The sequence below is a fragment of the Tachysurus vachellii genome, chromosome 7 (assembly GCF_030014155.1).
Source record: "Tachysurus vachellii isolate PV-2020 chromosome 7, HZAU_Pvac_v1, whole genome shotgun sequence".
In the NCBI taxonomy this organism is placed as follows: domain Eukaryota; kingdom Metazoa; phylum Chordata; class Actinopteri; order Siluriformes; family Bagridae; genus Tachysurus; species Tachysurus vachellii.
The window spans coordinates 9,318,901-9,334,434 of NC_083466.1; the positions used below are offsets into that span (position 1 = coordinate 9,318,901).

General features: G+C 39.9%; 1 protein-coding gene across 1 annotated transcript; it reads right to left on the minus strand.

Moving 5' to 3' along the window:
- Positions 1 to 4,153: 4,153 nt before the first annotated feature.
- Positions 4,154 to 11,131, minus strand: tcea1 (transcription elongation factor A (SII), 1). The gene is made up of 10 exons (XM_060874149.1): positions 10,921 to 11,131; positions 9,822 to 9,884; positions 9,630 to 9,735; positions 9,446 to 9,548; positions 8,446 to 8,591; positions 8,054 to 8,110; positions 7,786 to 7,940; positions 6,620 to 6,766; positions 4,845 to 4,916; positions 4,154 to 4,746 (listed from the first exon to the last, which is right to left on the minus strand). Exons 1-10 carry the CDS (start codon positions 10,993 to 10,995, stop codon positions 4,738 to 4,740), a joined length of 933 nt encoding a protein of 310 aa, XP_060730132.1. The 5' UTR covers positions 10,996 to 11,131; the 3' UTR covers positions 4,154 to 4,737.
- Positions 11,132 to 15,534: the final 4,403 nt, after the last annotated feature.

The following is a 15,534-nucleotide window of genomic DNA, read 5'->3' on the forward strand; positions in this document are numbered from 1 at the left end:
CAGTGCTGACATTAGAGACAGTAAACACTGGTCATTGCTGACACTGGAGACACTGGACATTGGTCAGTGCTGACACTGGAGACACTGGACAATGCTCAGTGCTGACACTGGAGACACTGAACACTGGTCAGTGCTGACACAGAAGACACTGGACACTGGTCAGTGCTGACAATGGAGACACTGGTCAGTGCTGACACTGTAGACACTGGACACTGGTCAGTGCTGACACTGGACACACTGGTCAGTGCTGACAATGGAGACACTGGGCACTGGTCAGTGCTGACAATGGAGACACTGAACACAGGTCAGTGCTGACACTGGAGACACTGGACACTGATCAGTGCTGACACTGGAGACACTGGTCAGTGCTGACAATGGAGACACTGAACACAGGTCAGTGCAGACACTGGAGACAGTGGACAATGCTCAGTGCTGACACTGGAGACACTGAACACTGGTCAGTGCTGACACAGAAGACACTGGACACTGGTCAGTGTTGACACTGGAGACACTGGACACTGATCAGTGCTGACACTGGAGACACTGGTCAGTGCTGACAATGGAGACACTGGTCAGTGCTGACAATGGAGAGACTGGTCAGTGCTGACACTGGAGACACTGGACACTGGTCAATGCTGATAATGGGGACACTGGACACTGGTCAGTGCTGACAATTGAGACACTGGTCAGTGCTGACACTGTAGACACTGGACACTGGTCAGTGCTGACACTGGACACACTGGTCAGTGCTGACACTGGAGACACTGAACACTGCTGATACTGGACACTGTTCAGTGCTGACACTGGAAACACTGGACACTGGTGCTGACACTGAAGACTTCCAGAATGCTCCCATGTTGATCCCACTGCCTGGACCATTGAGTTAACCATGAACATTGAGTTAACTATGAACCATTTCGGGTTCTGAAAGCCTGCGCTTGGGTTCTGAAAGCCTGCGCTGACCAGCTAGCACCGGTACACTGAGATATTCAACCTCTCACAGTCTGTTGTTCCCTCATGCTTCAAACAGTCCACCATAGTTCCTGTCCCGAAGAAACCCAAGCCCGCCTGCCTCAACGACTACCGCCCTGTAACTCTGACCTCAGTAGTGATGAAGTGCTTCGAGAGACTGGTCAGAGACTTCATCACTGCTTCAGTACCAGACACACTGGATCCACTACAGTTCGCGTAACGACAGAACTGCTCTACTGAGGACGCCATTGCTCATCTTCTCCACACCACAATGAGCCACCTGGACTGCAGAAAAGGGAATTATGCAAAAATGCAGTTTGTGGACTACATTTCAGTGTTTAACACCATAATTCCCTCCACGCTCACCTCTAAGTTGGAGGTCCTGGGACTCAGCCTGCTGCTGTGTCAATGGATCTCCAACTTCCTGACAGACAGACCACAAGCCGTACGGGTGGGCAAACACACCTCATCCACCCTCACCCTCAGCACTGAAGCTCCCCAGTGTTGTGTTCTGAGCCCCCGCTGTACTCACTGTACACTTATGACTGTGTGGCCACTTCCAACTCCACCACCATCATCAAGTTTGCTGACAACACTGTTGTGATGGGCCTGATCTCCAACAACAATGAGATGGCCTACCTACAGGAGACTAAAAACCTGGAGAGATGGTGCTAGGAGAACAATCTTCTCCTGAACATCAGCAAGACTAAGGAGTTGATAATGAACTTCAGCCTAAAGCAGGCGCGGTCATACCAACCGCTAAACATCAGCAGGACTCCAGTGGAGAGAGTGGACAGTTTCCGGTACCTGGGTGTTCACATCACACAGGACCTGTCTTGGTCCTGTCACATCAACACCCTGGTGAAGAAGGCCCGGCAGCGTCTGTACCACCCGAGATGCTCAGGTGCTAAAGACTTTCTACACCTGCACCATTGAGAGCGTCCTGACGGGTAGCATCACTTCCTGGTTTGGGAACAGCACCATGCAGGATAGGCGAGGGTGGTGCAGTCAGCTGAACATTCCATCCACACTGAGCTCCCTGACCTGCAGGACATCTACAGCACGCGATGCTGGACAAAAGCCAGGAAGATTGTAATGGATCTCAGCCATCCCAAGAATGGACTCCTTTCTTTGTTGCATCCAGGGAAACACTTTCGCTCCTTGAAAGCAAACACAGAGAGAAAGAGGAGAAGCTTCTTCCCGCAGGCCATTCGGAGTCTAAACCAGGAAACACCCAGGATCTAATACTGAACCTCTCCATCTCCATCACCACTGTTTTTCTGCACACCTTTTTTGCACTATGACACTTTAACTCTGGACTGTCACTTTAACTCTGGACTTTCACAGCACAGTGCCACTTTATACACTTTATACACACACCATACTGCACATGGACACTTTAAAGACAATCATTAAAAAAAAGCATCCGCGTATATGTATATACATTATTTTTCCACATATATTTTCATATTTTATACAATTTTTATATAGTTTATACTTTTTTATTTATCTATCTCCTTTTGGTTTTGGTTTATTTTTTTTATCCCAAATTGCATTCCTTTTCATGCTTATATACCAGACAGACGCAAAAAGCATTTCACTGCATGTCGTACCCTGTATGTATGTGTATGTGACAAATAAAATTTGATTTGATTTGAACATTGAATAGTCCTTTTCCTTTCACATTGCAAGTCTAACACGATTTCTCCTTTACAATATCAGAAGGATTTGTCCCTTTCTCTCCACACAGGCCACTCAGGTGTTTGTTTAGTCCCTGGATCACTGGATTCCTGAAGTCGATCCTGGCAGATCTGCCTCTGAGCACCATTCAACCCCTACAAATGATCCAGAATGTAGCCAAGTACCTTTTCAACCTTCTTATGTTCCCTCACACCACCTCATTGCTATGCTCTCTCCACTAGCATCCTGTGTGTTCACCAAAAATATAAATGTAGAATTTAAAACATGTAGCTTGGTGGTTAGCACATTTGCCTCAAACCTTCAGGGTCAGGGATTTGATTCCCACCTCTTCTGTGTGTAAAGTTTTAAATGTGCCTCAGGGCTTTCCTTCCTAGTGCAAAGATGTATTGTAGGCATCTTTAATTTGTCCATAGTGTTTGATTGAGCCCTGAGTCTTCAACCCAGTAGAATAAATGTGTAGAGAATGGAAGAATAATAATAAGAAACTGGTGATTTGCATAAACTACTGTCTGCTTAATCAGCACCAATCTAAATTGCAAGTTCAAAAGCATTCAGGTTATAACTTCCTTCAGACACTTGGCAAGCATGTTACCAACTTATAGTTCAATTATAGAATGGAGAAAATTCCAGTAAGATGTACGTATATACGCTTATGAGTGCCACTAAGGATCATGTGCTTAATGCAAAGCTTGGATAAAGTTTATTTGATGCTTCTAGCTGTTGCTGGAGCTGTTCTAAGTTTGAAACTGTGGGTGTAACCAAATGTCTGCATCAGCCACCAAGGTAGTGTTTGGAGATCATCAGAGGATGCTTATTAGCCTGTATAAAAGTGAGCACAGACACAGAGCAGACTGAAGGGGAGGTTTACAAGCTTAGAGAATAGTTGATCCACGTTAGGACTGAGCCGTAAACCAGAACGGGGCGTCGACTCTGCATCCAGGAGAAACAAACTGCTCTGCGTTTGTAATTTTCACGAAGGGCTTCATGAAGAGTAAAAACATTTAATTCAGCCTGAAACATTTAATCCAGGGTTTCACATACACTGCTCATACTTTGAGCAGTTAATATTGGATATTCGTAATCTGACGGTTCACACTGTTCATTGCTCAACCTTCTTATTTGCATCTTTTCAACAAGCATGATTGTGATAAATACGGTTTGTACCCGGTTTAAAGAGTGGCTTGTCTGACTCTTTTGCATCAGTGAGTGACAACAAGGAGAGGTGTGATGTCTAATTTTTCACAGCATTCTAATCTTTTTTATTACCCTGTTTCTAAAGGTGCAAACTTCTTGTTCAGTGCCACCTGAGGCTAGAGTGGTTTTTGTTAAGTGTTGTTACATCCTGGTTTTCATGCGATATGAGACGCACGCTGTTCGATTTCTGTGTGTGAAGTGTGAAACATCCGGGGTTAAAAACCCGTGCAGTGTGAGAAAAACAATGAGATTAAATGTGCAGATGCACTAAATATATAAACACCGATTGTAAGTCTTTTAAAAATGTTTTACTCCTGAAAAGAAAAAAATGTACACAGTAGAAATTTGCCAATCATGCATATAAATATGAATAAAAGTGGAAAGGGTCTTCTTACGTCAAGCTTATTTTCAAAATGTGTCAGGCTAACAGAAAAGCGAAATTCCAATTTTAAAATCCTTAATAGTTTTTTATGTATTGAATGAAACTTTCTAGGAAAATTAGATAGCCTAACTACTGGTAAATCCTTTAGAGCAAGGTAAAACTTTCTACATGTGAATGTTGTCAAAAATACCTCCATTAAACTACATATAAAAACCTGATGTTAAAGGGGAGGAAAATAAAAACAAACAAACAAATAAACAAACAGACACTGATCATAGTCCAACGGCTGAGCCTAGCTATACGTCAAGTTAAAACACAGGACATTGTTTTGATCCACACCAAAACAATGATAAAAAACATTGATGGTGTCCGTAGCCGCCGTAATACGTTGGAGGCCAAAAAACCTAAACGTTCCTATTGGCTGATGGTACGAAGTGATGGTCCAGAAATATAGCCACTTCGCTGCGCTGATGACATCCGCTCCTTCTTCAGCAGAACTGCGAGGAAAAAAAATAAATAAATCCAGGATGAACCAGAATGAAGCTTCGAAAAGGTGAAGGTGAAAACAGCAAATAAATAATAAGAGAAATCTCACCTTCCATCTATTGCCGCATTCATTACAGAAGACAAATGTGGTCATGGGCTCGTCAGCGCTTCTAGTCTGAACCTGAGGGAAAATTGTAAACATGTCTCAGCTTAAGATGTCTGCATAAAGACAAAAAGTGTAAACAGCAACAGATCGTGCTCTATAAATCAAAAACAAACACGCCCCTAACCGCACTGCGCACTGAACACTCTCTCCGCCATATATTGACAAGACACGCCCCTTTCTGCTCATTGGCTACATATTTGTTTTGTTTGACGGCTCAGTTTTCTGAAGCATTTCTCAAACATCGTGCACTCCACCTTTAAGTAACTGGTCATTTTGTCAGGTCAATGCAAGTATAACGTCTGTTCACATGATTAGGTTTATGATCCACATATCAGTCCTGAATTAGTCTCCATAGACGGTGGACAGTTCAAACAAAAACACATGCTAAATGCAACAGTGTGTGTTTGTCTGGTTGTCATATCCTCTCTAGTAGACTTGGAATATTCCCAAAACACCGATCGACAGAGGTGTATGCTAAGTCACTTTTTTTTTTTTTGCCTAGAATTTGCTTAGATCAAACACCACACTATGTTTATGCAAACGCTGCCCTTAAACTCTGAAACTCTGTATTGTTTTCACTTTTGCTTCTGTTGGTGAAATAATGTGGCGTGAGGTTTCTACATTTAGGATATCCATCGTTTCTGAAGATGAAGTGCTTCTTGAGGTGCAGGTAGAAATTCATTGGCATTCTAAAGAACATGAAAGGTGCCAGTGGACTTTAGTAATAAAGTGAAACAAAATGTTATGCAAATATCCCTCTTATAATTTTCGAATTTAAGTTTATATTTCCTGGAAAATGATGAATATTTGATGACAGCATTACTGTGTGACCCAGTCTGATATTTGGGCAGAGATGGGAAGTCGTATTTATGATGTCTGGTGCTTTCAAGTCACTTTGGATGGAAGATGAAAGTGTACCTTCTTGTACTTAACTAGTATATAAAAAAAAATACAGCAGGGTTTTTTAATTCTACTTCTAGAAAATAGAAAAAAAAAGAAGAAAGAATGTGCGTAGAGTGTGTTTTGCTTTTAGAAGTTTTTTATCGATTTCTGAAGCCACTGGAAACTTTATGTTTGATATGTTATGCTCTTGTATTTTGTGCTGGCGATTAGTTGATTATAAATAAAAGAAAAGCCTGAAATCAGCTTCTGAGACTAGTAAACATTCAATTTCAACAAATTTACCATCAGCTACAGACACTGTAACCACTGACCCCACTGTTTTCTCACTGACACACCCCTCGCTCAGAAACACATGGCTCGAAGAAAATCCAGCGATTCCCTCGTAAATTATGGCTTTGTGGTGGCGCTTGTACGCGTTCAACTAGAAAAATACAATCTTTCCAACGTTATCAGTCCAAAAAGGAATGTTATGTCTGTCTCTGGTCATATTGTATACTGTCCTATGTTAAAAAGCAGTCTTTATCCTCTTCCCTGAAAGAAACCTCATGCTCCAACAGCTCTGATGGAAAACTGCAGGTCAGCACTAAGCCAAGGTACAGGTTTTGGAAACGTCTGCTTTAGTGCACTGAACATGACAAACTGTAATCTGTCCACCTCGAACCTTCGCCTGTATCATTCAGATTGTTGAGGAACTGTTCGACCTACAGTATTTAAATTCTCAAAAGCTATTAGTTGTTGTGGAGCTCTTCCTTCTGCGAGGACGTGAAAAATATCATTAGATGACAAAGAGCAGTGGAATGTGTTTGTAAACGTACCTGTGTGTAGGTGCACTTGTTCTTTTTGCATCTCCCGCAGGTGAACAGGTCAGTCGAGGTTCCTCCAGTCTTGGCCATTTGGTGGTCCCTGATAGCTTCTTTGGTCATATTTTTGCGCATCTCCTTAAGCTCATCACTGGCCATTTCCTGTCAGAGTACACACACACACACGCAATCATACAAGTCATGCTTTCAACCAAAATAAAATACAAACAGCATTTATCAGCAGGACAGTGCAACACAGAGCAACTCACCCACCTCCAAAACAAAAAACAAAACACCACCACAGGACTGTATCTGTATCTGAGCCACGTTTGTGTGAGGATGTCCATTAACAAAAAGACTGCCACTGAAAGTTGGTGAAGTTGTGCTGGAGTTTATGATTATATCGTCGCTGTCGGGCGGAATCCTCGTATCTCCAAAATCATTATTTTTCAGGAAATCAAGATTTTTTTTCTTGGAGCCCAGTGTTTTGAAGACATTTACCTCAGAAGACGTGTTGATTCGTTGCGACTCTTATTAAGGAGAAATATGCCGCAAAGCTCTCCCGCGGAGTGAGGAAGAGGTGGACAGTTGAAGTGTCCAATGGAGTTATGAGGTTTGCGCTCAAGCTATTTTCAAGACTTTAGATTGGTTAATAACTTGTAAAAATAACAGACCCACGTGGGGACTGACCAATAGCATCGATATGTGAAAAAATATAAAACTGACCAAATTTGGACATACGAGGTTTCCGCCCGACAGCGACGATATGTAAGTTTATGGGGTTTTTTAACCGGGGTTATTTAAACCAAGTTTAAGCACAACAATACTTTATTATTTAGACAGAAAAACAACACAGATGTTTGAATACAAACTTCATAGAATTCAATATAGAATTCAATCATATTCAAATTTGTGTCTTCACTGGAAGCAGTTTAAAAGACAAGCTGCAGCAAAATAGATTTTTGGCAATGAGAGTCACAAAAAACCTCCATAAGACCCTGGAGGGACTGCTCTCTAATCCATCCCAGCTCAGCTCACATGCCACCTGGGCAGGAAAGGTAAATTCGGCCCACGCAATCACCAGCAGAGTTTTCCAGTGAAAAAGCGCTAATACTGCTCTGAGAACAGGCTCAGACATTTCTATCGAGAAAGCAAGATAGATTTGGTTATTTTGCTCTCACCTCTGCAGTCATCTTGGCTATGCGATCTGGAGGCACGTTTCCGCAAAGAACGTTCCTCCTTAAGTTGGGGTTCTTCATATCCTTAAGGTTTGAAATTCGGCTTCGGACACGATTCTTATACTTCATGTCGGTGTTCTTGAACTCCAGGAAGATGCGTGCAGTTTGGTCAAGGATCTGCTTGAAATATCATGACATCATATGTAGGAAAAGACACAAACACATACAGTACACAGAGACCTGCCTCAGTCTCGTGATCCTCAAAGGATATATTCCTCAATCTGGGCTCCGAGTTCATCACAGTCGGCACCGATGGTGATATGGTCATCTAACGAGTAAGAAAACACAACTTGAACGCCCAAATCCACAACTACACTACATACTTACACGCTTCTATCATAAAACATTCTGACTTTGGCAATACGAGCAATTTCTAAGTGAACTATGGGCCTTAACCCTCCAAATTTAACTACAATGTCAAATCTACTTTACTTCATCTTCATTTCAAAAAAATTATTTGGTTGTTTTAGCTGCAAAGTAAGAGCTCAAATTTATTCTAATCAGTCCTTATCATCAGATGTATTACTACAAAATAATTAAAAAATGGCTGCTAAAGTTCATGCTTAAGTCGAGAATGAGAATGTGTGTGTAATGAGAACTTGCCTCCAGTCTGCAGAGCGCTGGACAGCATTTCTCTGCACTTAACGCGCACCGAGTCAGACGTTCCTGGTGCTCGAGGGAAGGTGGACATGTGGCTGGTGGGCAACATGTCAACAGCTTCGCTCTTACTGCTTGAATTACTGCTGGAACTGGATTTCAGCCCAGAAAGAGGAGAGAGTGCAAGTTAAATACCCAGAAAACAGATCATTTTTCTAAAGTTCCACACAGAGGCAAATTTTATACATAGTAAAGTATATCATATAGAGAGATAAACATTTAATGTTCAAAACACAACACAGCCTGTTATTCACAATTGCTTTTTTAATAATTTGCAAAATGTTTAGTTATTTTGAATCTGGTTGTCACTCAGTTGAGCAAAATGGTTTGTTGTCAATATTATTGTCAGGATCCAGCCCGGACTTTTGGCCATGTGCATTTGTTTGTTTTGTGTCACGTGTCTGCTCCGCCCTTGTTTACTCCTCCCCGTCTCTGCACACCTGTTACTCATGTGTTAGTTGTCTTGTTTATTTAGCCATGCCGTGTTGCCTATGGCAGCGCGGAATCCTCGTCGTCTCGTGTCACGTCTTGTCGTGTCTTTGTTCCTGTTTTGTGGTTTTTATTTATTAAACCAGTTTATTTTTATGCTATCCTGCATTTGGGTCTGTTTTTATCCCCGCCTCACTGACAATTATACCTTTAAAGACTCTAATAAGAGATGACAATAACATCTCGTTGGTGTCTGTTTTATACATCGCATCTGTCAATATTTTGTTAGAACTTCCTAAAATCAGATTATCTACTAGTTTCATACAAGACCCTAATGACCAGCATCACATGCCACGACTGCATTCCTCAGATGTCTGGTAAAGTGATTATTATTTATTATATACACGTTATTTAAACTAAATACAGATATTGTATTGTTTTGGAGATTTATCTCAAATTGCTAATCAAATGCCTGCATTCTTATATGAAAACACGATATCTCCAAGGTTATGGATACCTTTCCTCTCTAGGCTCAGGGCTACCCTGTGACTGTGACATGACTGGAACTCCAGATTCCTTCTTTTTCTCCTCAGAGGGTTTGTCTCCGTCAGCGGGTTCATCTGAACAACAAGAAATACACGTGAAACATAAGGCAAGGTAGTTTTTAACTACAGCATGAGACTAACATGGCTTCCACTTACCCAGAAGCTTCTTCCAGGACTTGATAAGAGATTTGGCCAGCGATGTCACCTCTTCGTCTGTGCTTTGCTTCCGGATTGCGTTCACAGACATGCCGATCCTGGTCGACTGTAAAAGCAAAGAAAAAAAAAGTGGAAAATGTGTGATTTGATATAATTCAAATGAAAACGACGTGAAGTAAAATGATACGTCACCTGAAGCAACTCCAACGTCATGGGTACATTCTTCAGTTCCTTGAGAAGATCCAAAGCCCCTGACTGAACGATAATGCAACAAATAATAATAAATACAAAAATAATTACAATAAAAGAAATCACGAAGAAACGATAATAAACCGCTGATGACGTGACCAGATCTTTTTTTTATTATTTCCCTTCAAAATATAAGAAGCCAATGTTTATATCTGAAATGTTACTGTATATCAGTAAATACAAAACATTTGGGGAAATGAAATAATTGACTTTTTTTTTTTTTTTTTTTATAATTTTTTCCCCTCTTCTCAGTGTTCTTATGTTTCTCTTTAATCTTGATGCACATGATTTATATTTGTGTTTGTTTCTATGGGTTTCATTCCACAGTCCTATAATATTAGACATGTTACACTACTTATAATATAGAAGTGAATATTTTTCTACCAAACCACTGTTGTTTGTTAGTTAGTTAGTTAGTTAGTTAGTTAAGCTAAACCAGTCGGCTAAGTGCTCGTGTTCACTGACTAGTCGCGCTCGCGCATCACAGTAAGTAAGTGTAGCTAGTTAAATCAGACAGCATTATAACTAACCGAATCGGTGAGTCACCTTCATTCACCAAACTGCGCAGTCGCTAGTTATCCTGTAAACACATGAAAACTTTAGCTACTCTGCGCTCTTCCACGTTTTAACTCCGTTTTTAACTCGCTTTTTTTTCTCCATAAGATAAAAGATTTGCACGCAAATTTGTTACATATCCACGTTTTACGATTATATTTCAACTAAGGGAAAACTCGCTGATTTTTATTACCATCATCGCATCTTTCGGTGTCAGACAGAAGTCGTTACTATTTAATCGGTTTAAGCGAAGTTGTTAATAAGCTAACAGAGTTAGCTTCAATTTTCGCGTTCTAAAAAAGGACTAATCCCAAATCGCTAAACGCTCCCTACGTACACGCACTACGCCGAGTTTGGAGTAATGACGTTGTAGTGCACTACATGTCCACTAGGAGGCCATTTGGGACAAGACCCCTCGCGCTACTAGCTAGGCTAAGTTAGCTTCTGTGTCTGTTTTGGGAAATTCATTCATGACAGAGCAGCTCACCCCGTTTTTCTTCTGTGCCAATTTGTCGATTTTCTTCGCGATCCTAATAACCTCTTCCTCTTCCTTCTTGCCCATGGTGAAGATATATTCACTAATGTGAAGCAGAACAGGTTTAAAAACAACAAATCTTTCGTGTCTAACGCAAACCCACCGGCGGCCCGCCGAGCAGCGCAGGCAGGAAGGAGATGTGTTTACGTCTCTAAAGGCATGGCTAATCGAGTTGTACGGCGAGCTGTAGTAAGACAGAGCTAATCGAGCTGTATAAAAAATGTTATATAGATGTGTGTGTATATATGTATGTATATATATATATAATATGTATATATATATATATATATATATATATATATATATATATAATATGTATAGTAATATATATATATATCAGAATCAGGTTTATTGGCACACACAAGGAATTTGGTTCTAGCTGTTTGTGACTCTCAAAAGTATAGACATAAATAACACTATACTAGGGGGGCACGGTGGCTTAGTGGTTAGCACGTTCGCCTCACACCTCCAGGGTTGGGGTTCGATTCCTGCCTCCGCCTTGTGTGTGTGGAATTTGCATGTTCTCCCCGTGGTGGGTTCATTGGCATCTCTGGAAAATTGTCCGTAGTGTGTGATTGCGGGAGTGAATGAGAGTGTGTGTGCCCTGCGATGGGGTGGCACTCCGTCCATGGTGTATCCTGCCTTGATGCCCAATGACGCCTGAGATAGGCACAGGCTCCCCGTGACCCGAGGTAGTTCGGATAAGCAGTAGAAAATGAATGAATGAACACTATACTATACAAACTATACGATGTGATAGAATATAGACAGTTATGTGTATTAAATATGATTACATGACTTATCAGTTATGTACATAAAGTGTGAGAAGTGCATGGTAGTGCAAATAACAATATTGTGTAATATTTTGTTTTGTACAATATAAAGCAGCAGTAGTGTGTGTAACATATACGGATGATGTGATGTGATGTGATGTGATGACTGACGGTTCTGATAATGCAGTACTTATAGATATGAAGTGGGGAATATAATTATGGTTAGTTGTTAATCAGGGTGATTGACAGGGGAAAGAAACTGTTCCTGTGTCTGGCAGTTTTAGTAAGCAAAGTTCTGTAGCGCCTGCCAGAAGGGAGGAGCTGAAAGACGTTATGTCCAGGGTGCGAAGGGTCAGTGGTGATTTTTCCTGCCCTGTTTCATGGGGGCACCAGTTTTGTTTTTTTTTTGTTGTTTTTACTGTGCGTTGCAGTCTGTTCCTGTCCTGTTTAGTTGCAGCACCAAACCAGATGGTGATGGATGTGCACAGGACAGATTCAATGACTGCAGTGTAGAACAGCATCAACAACTTCTGTGGCAGACCAAACTTCTTTAATTGGAAATTTTAAGGAATTACATCCTCTGCTAGGCCTTTTTGATGATGTAGTTTATTACAATGGGCAGTGTCTCAAAGCAGCTAAACAGAACATAAAAAACATAGTACAAAAAGTTTAATATTATACAAAGATACAATATTAATATTAGACATATTTAAATGTTTGTATTTATCCCCAATGCGCAAGCCTGATTTGACTGTAGCAAGGAAAAACTCCCTTAGATAGAAGAGGAAGAAACCTTAAGAGGAACCAGACTCTAAAGGGAACCCATCCTCATTTGGGTGACACCGCAAGGTGAGATTATAAATATGCAGCCCGACAATTATAAATTGATTAGGAGGTTTGATATTGAAACAAGGATATTGTTTTCTGAACTTTTGCCTGCTTTAACATTTTTTCAACTGGGATTTCATTTTCACTTTTCACCTCCCAAATAAACCTCCTTATGCACAGATCCCCACTCCTTTCAGACGGCCCATGGACAGATTTTAGAGTGAAATCCGAAGGGACACATTGTGGTTATAATAGATTATAATAGATTACTTTTCATGATATGTTTTTCCTTTCAGCTTAATCTCATCAGAGAAAGCTTTATTTTCTCCTGTTGTAGACACTGTCTTATCCCCTCCTTTTCTTACAATAAACTTTTCTGTTTATTCTTGTTATAGAGCACCTTTGACCCAGGAGAATAATTTTCCCCTTATGGCTGATATCCTGAAGCAGAAATTCATAAAACATAAATTGAGAAAAGGTCAGTCAACAGACATGACATTGTATAAGATTGTTAAAGCAAAAGAAACTGATGTCTATTCATTTCAGTTCAATTCAAATTTATTTGTGTAGCGCTTTTTTACAATGGACATTGTCTCAAACCAGTTTTACAGAACTTAAAAAACATTGCAAAAAGATAAAATTAATTACACAAAGATTAATACAAAGATTCAAGATTAATATTAGAATTATATTTAAAAGTGTATTTATCCCCAGTGAACAACCCTGAGAAGACTGAGGTGACAGTAACAAGGAAAACTCTCTTAGATGGAAGAGGAAGAAACCTTAAGAGGAACCAGACACTAAAGGGAACCTAATACTTATTTGGGTGACACTGGAGGGTGTGATTATAAATTGTTATAAACACCAGAGAGTGTTATTATAAATAATGTCCTTTCTACAGTCATATACAGTCTGACAATTGTGTATTGATTAGGAGGTTGTTGTCCTCAGAGACTATTAAAACTAAAGAGAACTAGATAATATTGTGTAATAAATCTACTGGAGCACACGGTTGTAGGACATATTATGAATATGCCTGGCTAAAGAAATAATGTCTTTAATCTGCATTTAAAATGTCTGAGCCCCGAACCCTATCAGGAAGGCTATTTTAAAGTTTAGGAGCTAAATAAGAAAACACTCTATTGCCTTTAGTAGACTTTAATATTCAGGGAACTACCAGAAGTCCTGAGTTTTGTGATCTCAGAGAGAGTGAAGGATTGTAGAGAGTTAGAAGACTAGTTACTGTAGATATATAGAAGCTAAACCATTTAAAGGCTTGTACGTAAGTAGCAGCAGTTTGTAATTATTTCTAAACTTAACAGGTAGCCAGTGTAGAGATGATAGAATTAAGGTTATATGACCATATTTTCTTGTCCTGGTAAAAACTCTGGCAGCTGCATTTTGGACTAACTGTAGCCTAGCTACTGAAGATGCAGGACAACCATCTAGTAATGCATTACAGTAGTCCACTCTGGAGGTCATGAATGCATGAACTACCTTCTCAGCATCAGATACAGATACAGATAGGATGCTTCTTAGCTTGGCATTATTTCTAAGGTGGAAGAAGGCTGTTAAGAAGACTGTCTCAAAGCTTTAGCTCATTCATAGAAATTTAATGCTAGAAAAAGGCTAAAAGTCACATATCTCATGATGCACTACATAGTGATAACTGCTGGCTTTATGAAGATTTATTGGTTTTGTTCTCAGGCCCAGTTTCACTGCTGTGTCGTTCCATTGAGGTGGAAACATCAGAGTCTGACAAACCATGTTCAGTTATGTGCTACTGAATGGATTAGATATTCCAGGGTTTAATATGTATCTTTGTTTTTTAATGGTTCTTCACACTGTCCTTCATTGCAAATGGGTCCAGGTCTTCAGTCTCATCATCTCAACACTTTTTTTAACACTCTTGTGGGATAGATATTTTCCAATAGAAAGGTGCATCTTAAAACTAAAAAAAAACTCTAAGCACCCACTGTAATTTCCAGTAACTCCATAATAGCGAGACATTATTTCCAGTACGAATCTAAGCAAATATGTTACAGGTACAACTGATATTCCAGTAGGAGGTGTTTTTTTTTTTGTTTTTTTGTTTTTTTTGACAAGGGAATAAAATACACAACAGAGCCATCTAGCGGTTAAATTGAAATAAATTTTTATTTCCATAATTTTTGCAAACATCAATTTTGTTATCATTTCAAACAAATTTTCAAACCTTTTTGCTGATAGATTTACATCATGTTTTGCTTTGACCTTACTTTACATCTGTAACTGAGACAAAAACACAGCTCGGCTGTGAATTGTGCGTCAAAACTATTCTCATGCCTCATGATGATGGTGTCCTAAATCAGAGATCTCTCAACTTACTCATGTCATAACACAAAAGTAGCACACACGTCCTTGTACGTCCTCAGCTTGGGTCACTTTTTTCAAAATCATCAAATGTTCCTGATTCTTCGCATCACTTTCGGACCTAACATTAAGATTTTGATACATTAAATAGTTGATCTGTGAATCTTTTTAGTAAACAATCCCTGTATTTTTGTTCTACTTGTACAGTGGTTTGTGCTGGTCTCCAATAGAGAGGCACCAGCTTTAGGCTTCCCTTTTCTTTATTGTTAGACACAGAATAAACGCTCACTCTCTCACACACACTAATCCTTATTAGCACACTGCCCAAATCTGATTACATCCCTGCAAGAAGCTAGGAACACTCTCAGCCATCTGCTAGCTGACACACACACACACACACACACACACACACACACACACAAGAAATGAATGTGCTTTCTACATTTGGTCTGAGTGAAAAAAAAAGAGTTAAAGACCCTAATGAGTGAAATTTTCAAAAGAGTATCCTAGAAAACTTTTTTTTAAAAAGTTGATCAGTTATTACTTATTGATTTAAAAATGATACCACAGAATACTAATGTGAAGATTATTTTATATTTTAATGCACATAAAT

What these genes read in the sequence shown, in the direction of transcription:
- tcea1 (XM_060874149.1), bottom strand. Translation starts at nt 10,995, where the DNA reads ATGGGCAAGAAGGAAGAGGAAGAGGTTATTAGGATCGCGAAGAAAATC. An exon ending in TGGCACAGAAGAAAAACGGG is followed by an intron (nt 9,885 to 10,920) that starts GTGAGCTGCTCT and finishes ATTATCGTTCAG; the next exon opens with TCAGGGGCTTTGGATCTTCT. An exon ending in GTCCTGGAAGAAGCTTCTGG is followed by an intron (nt 9,549 to 9,629) that starts GTAAGTGGAAGC and finishes CTTGTTGTTCAG; the next exon opens with ATGAACCCGCTGACGGAGAC.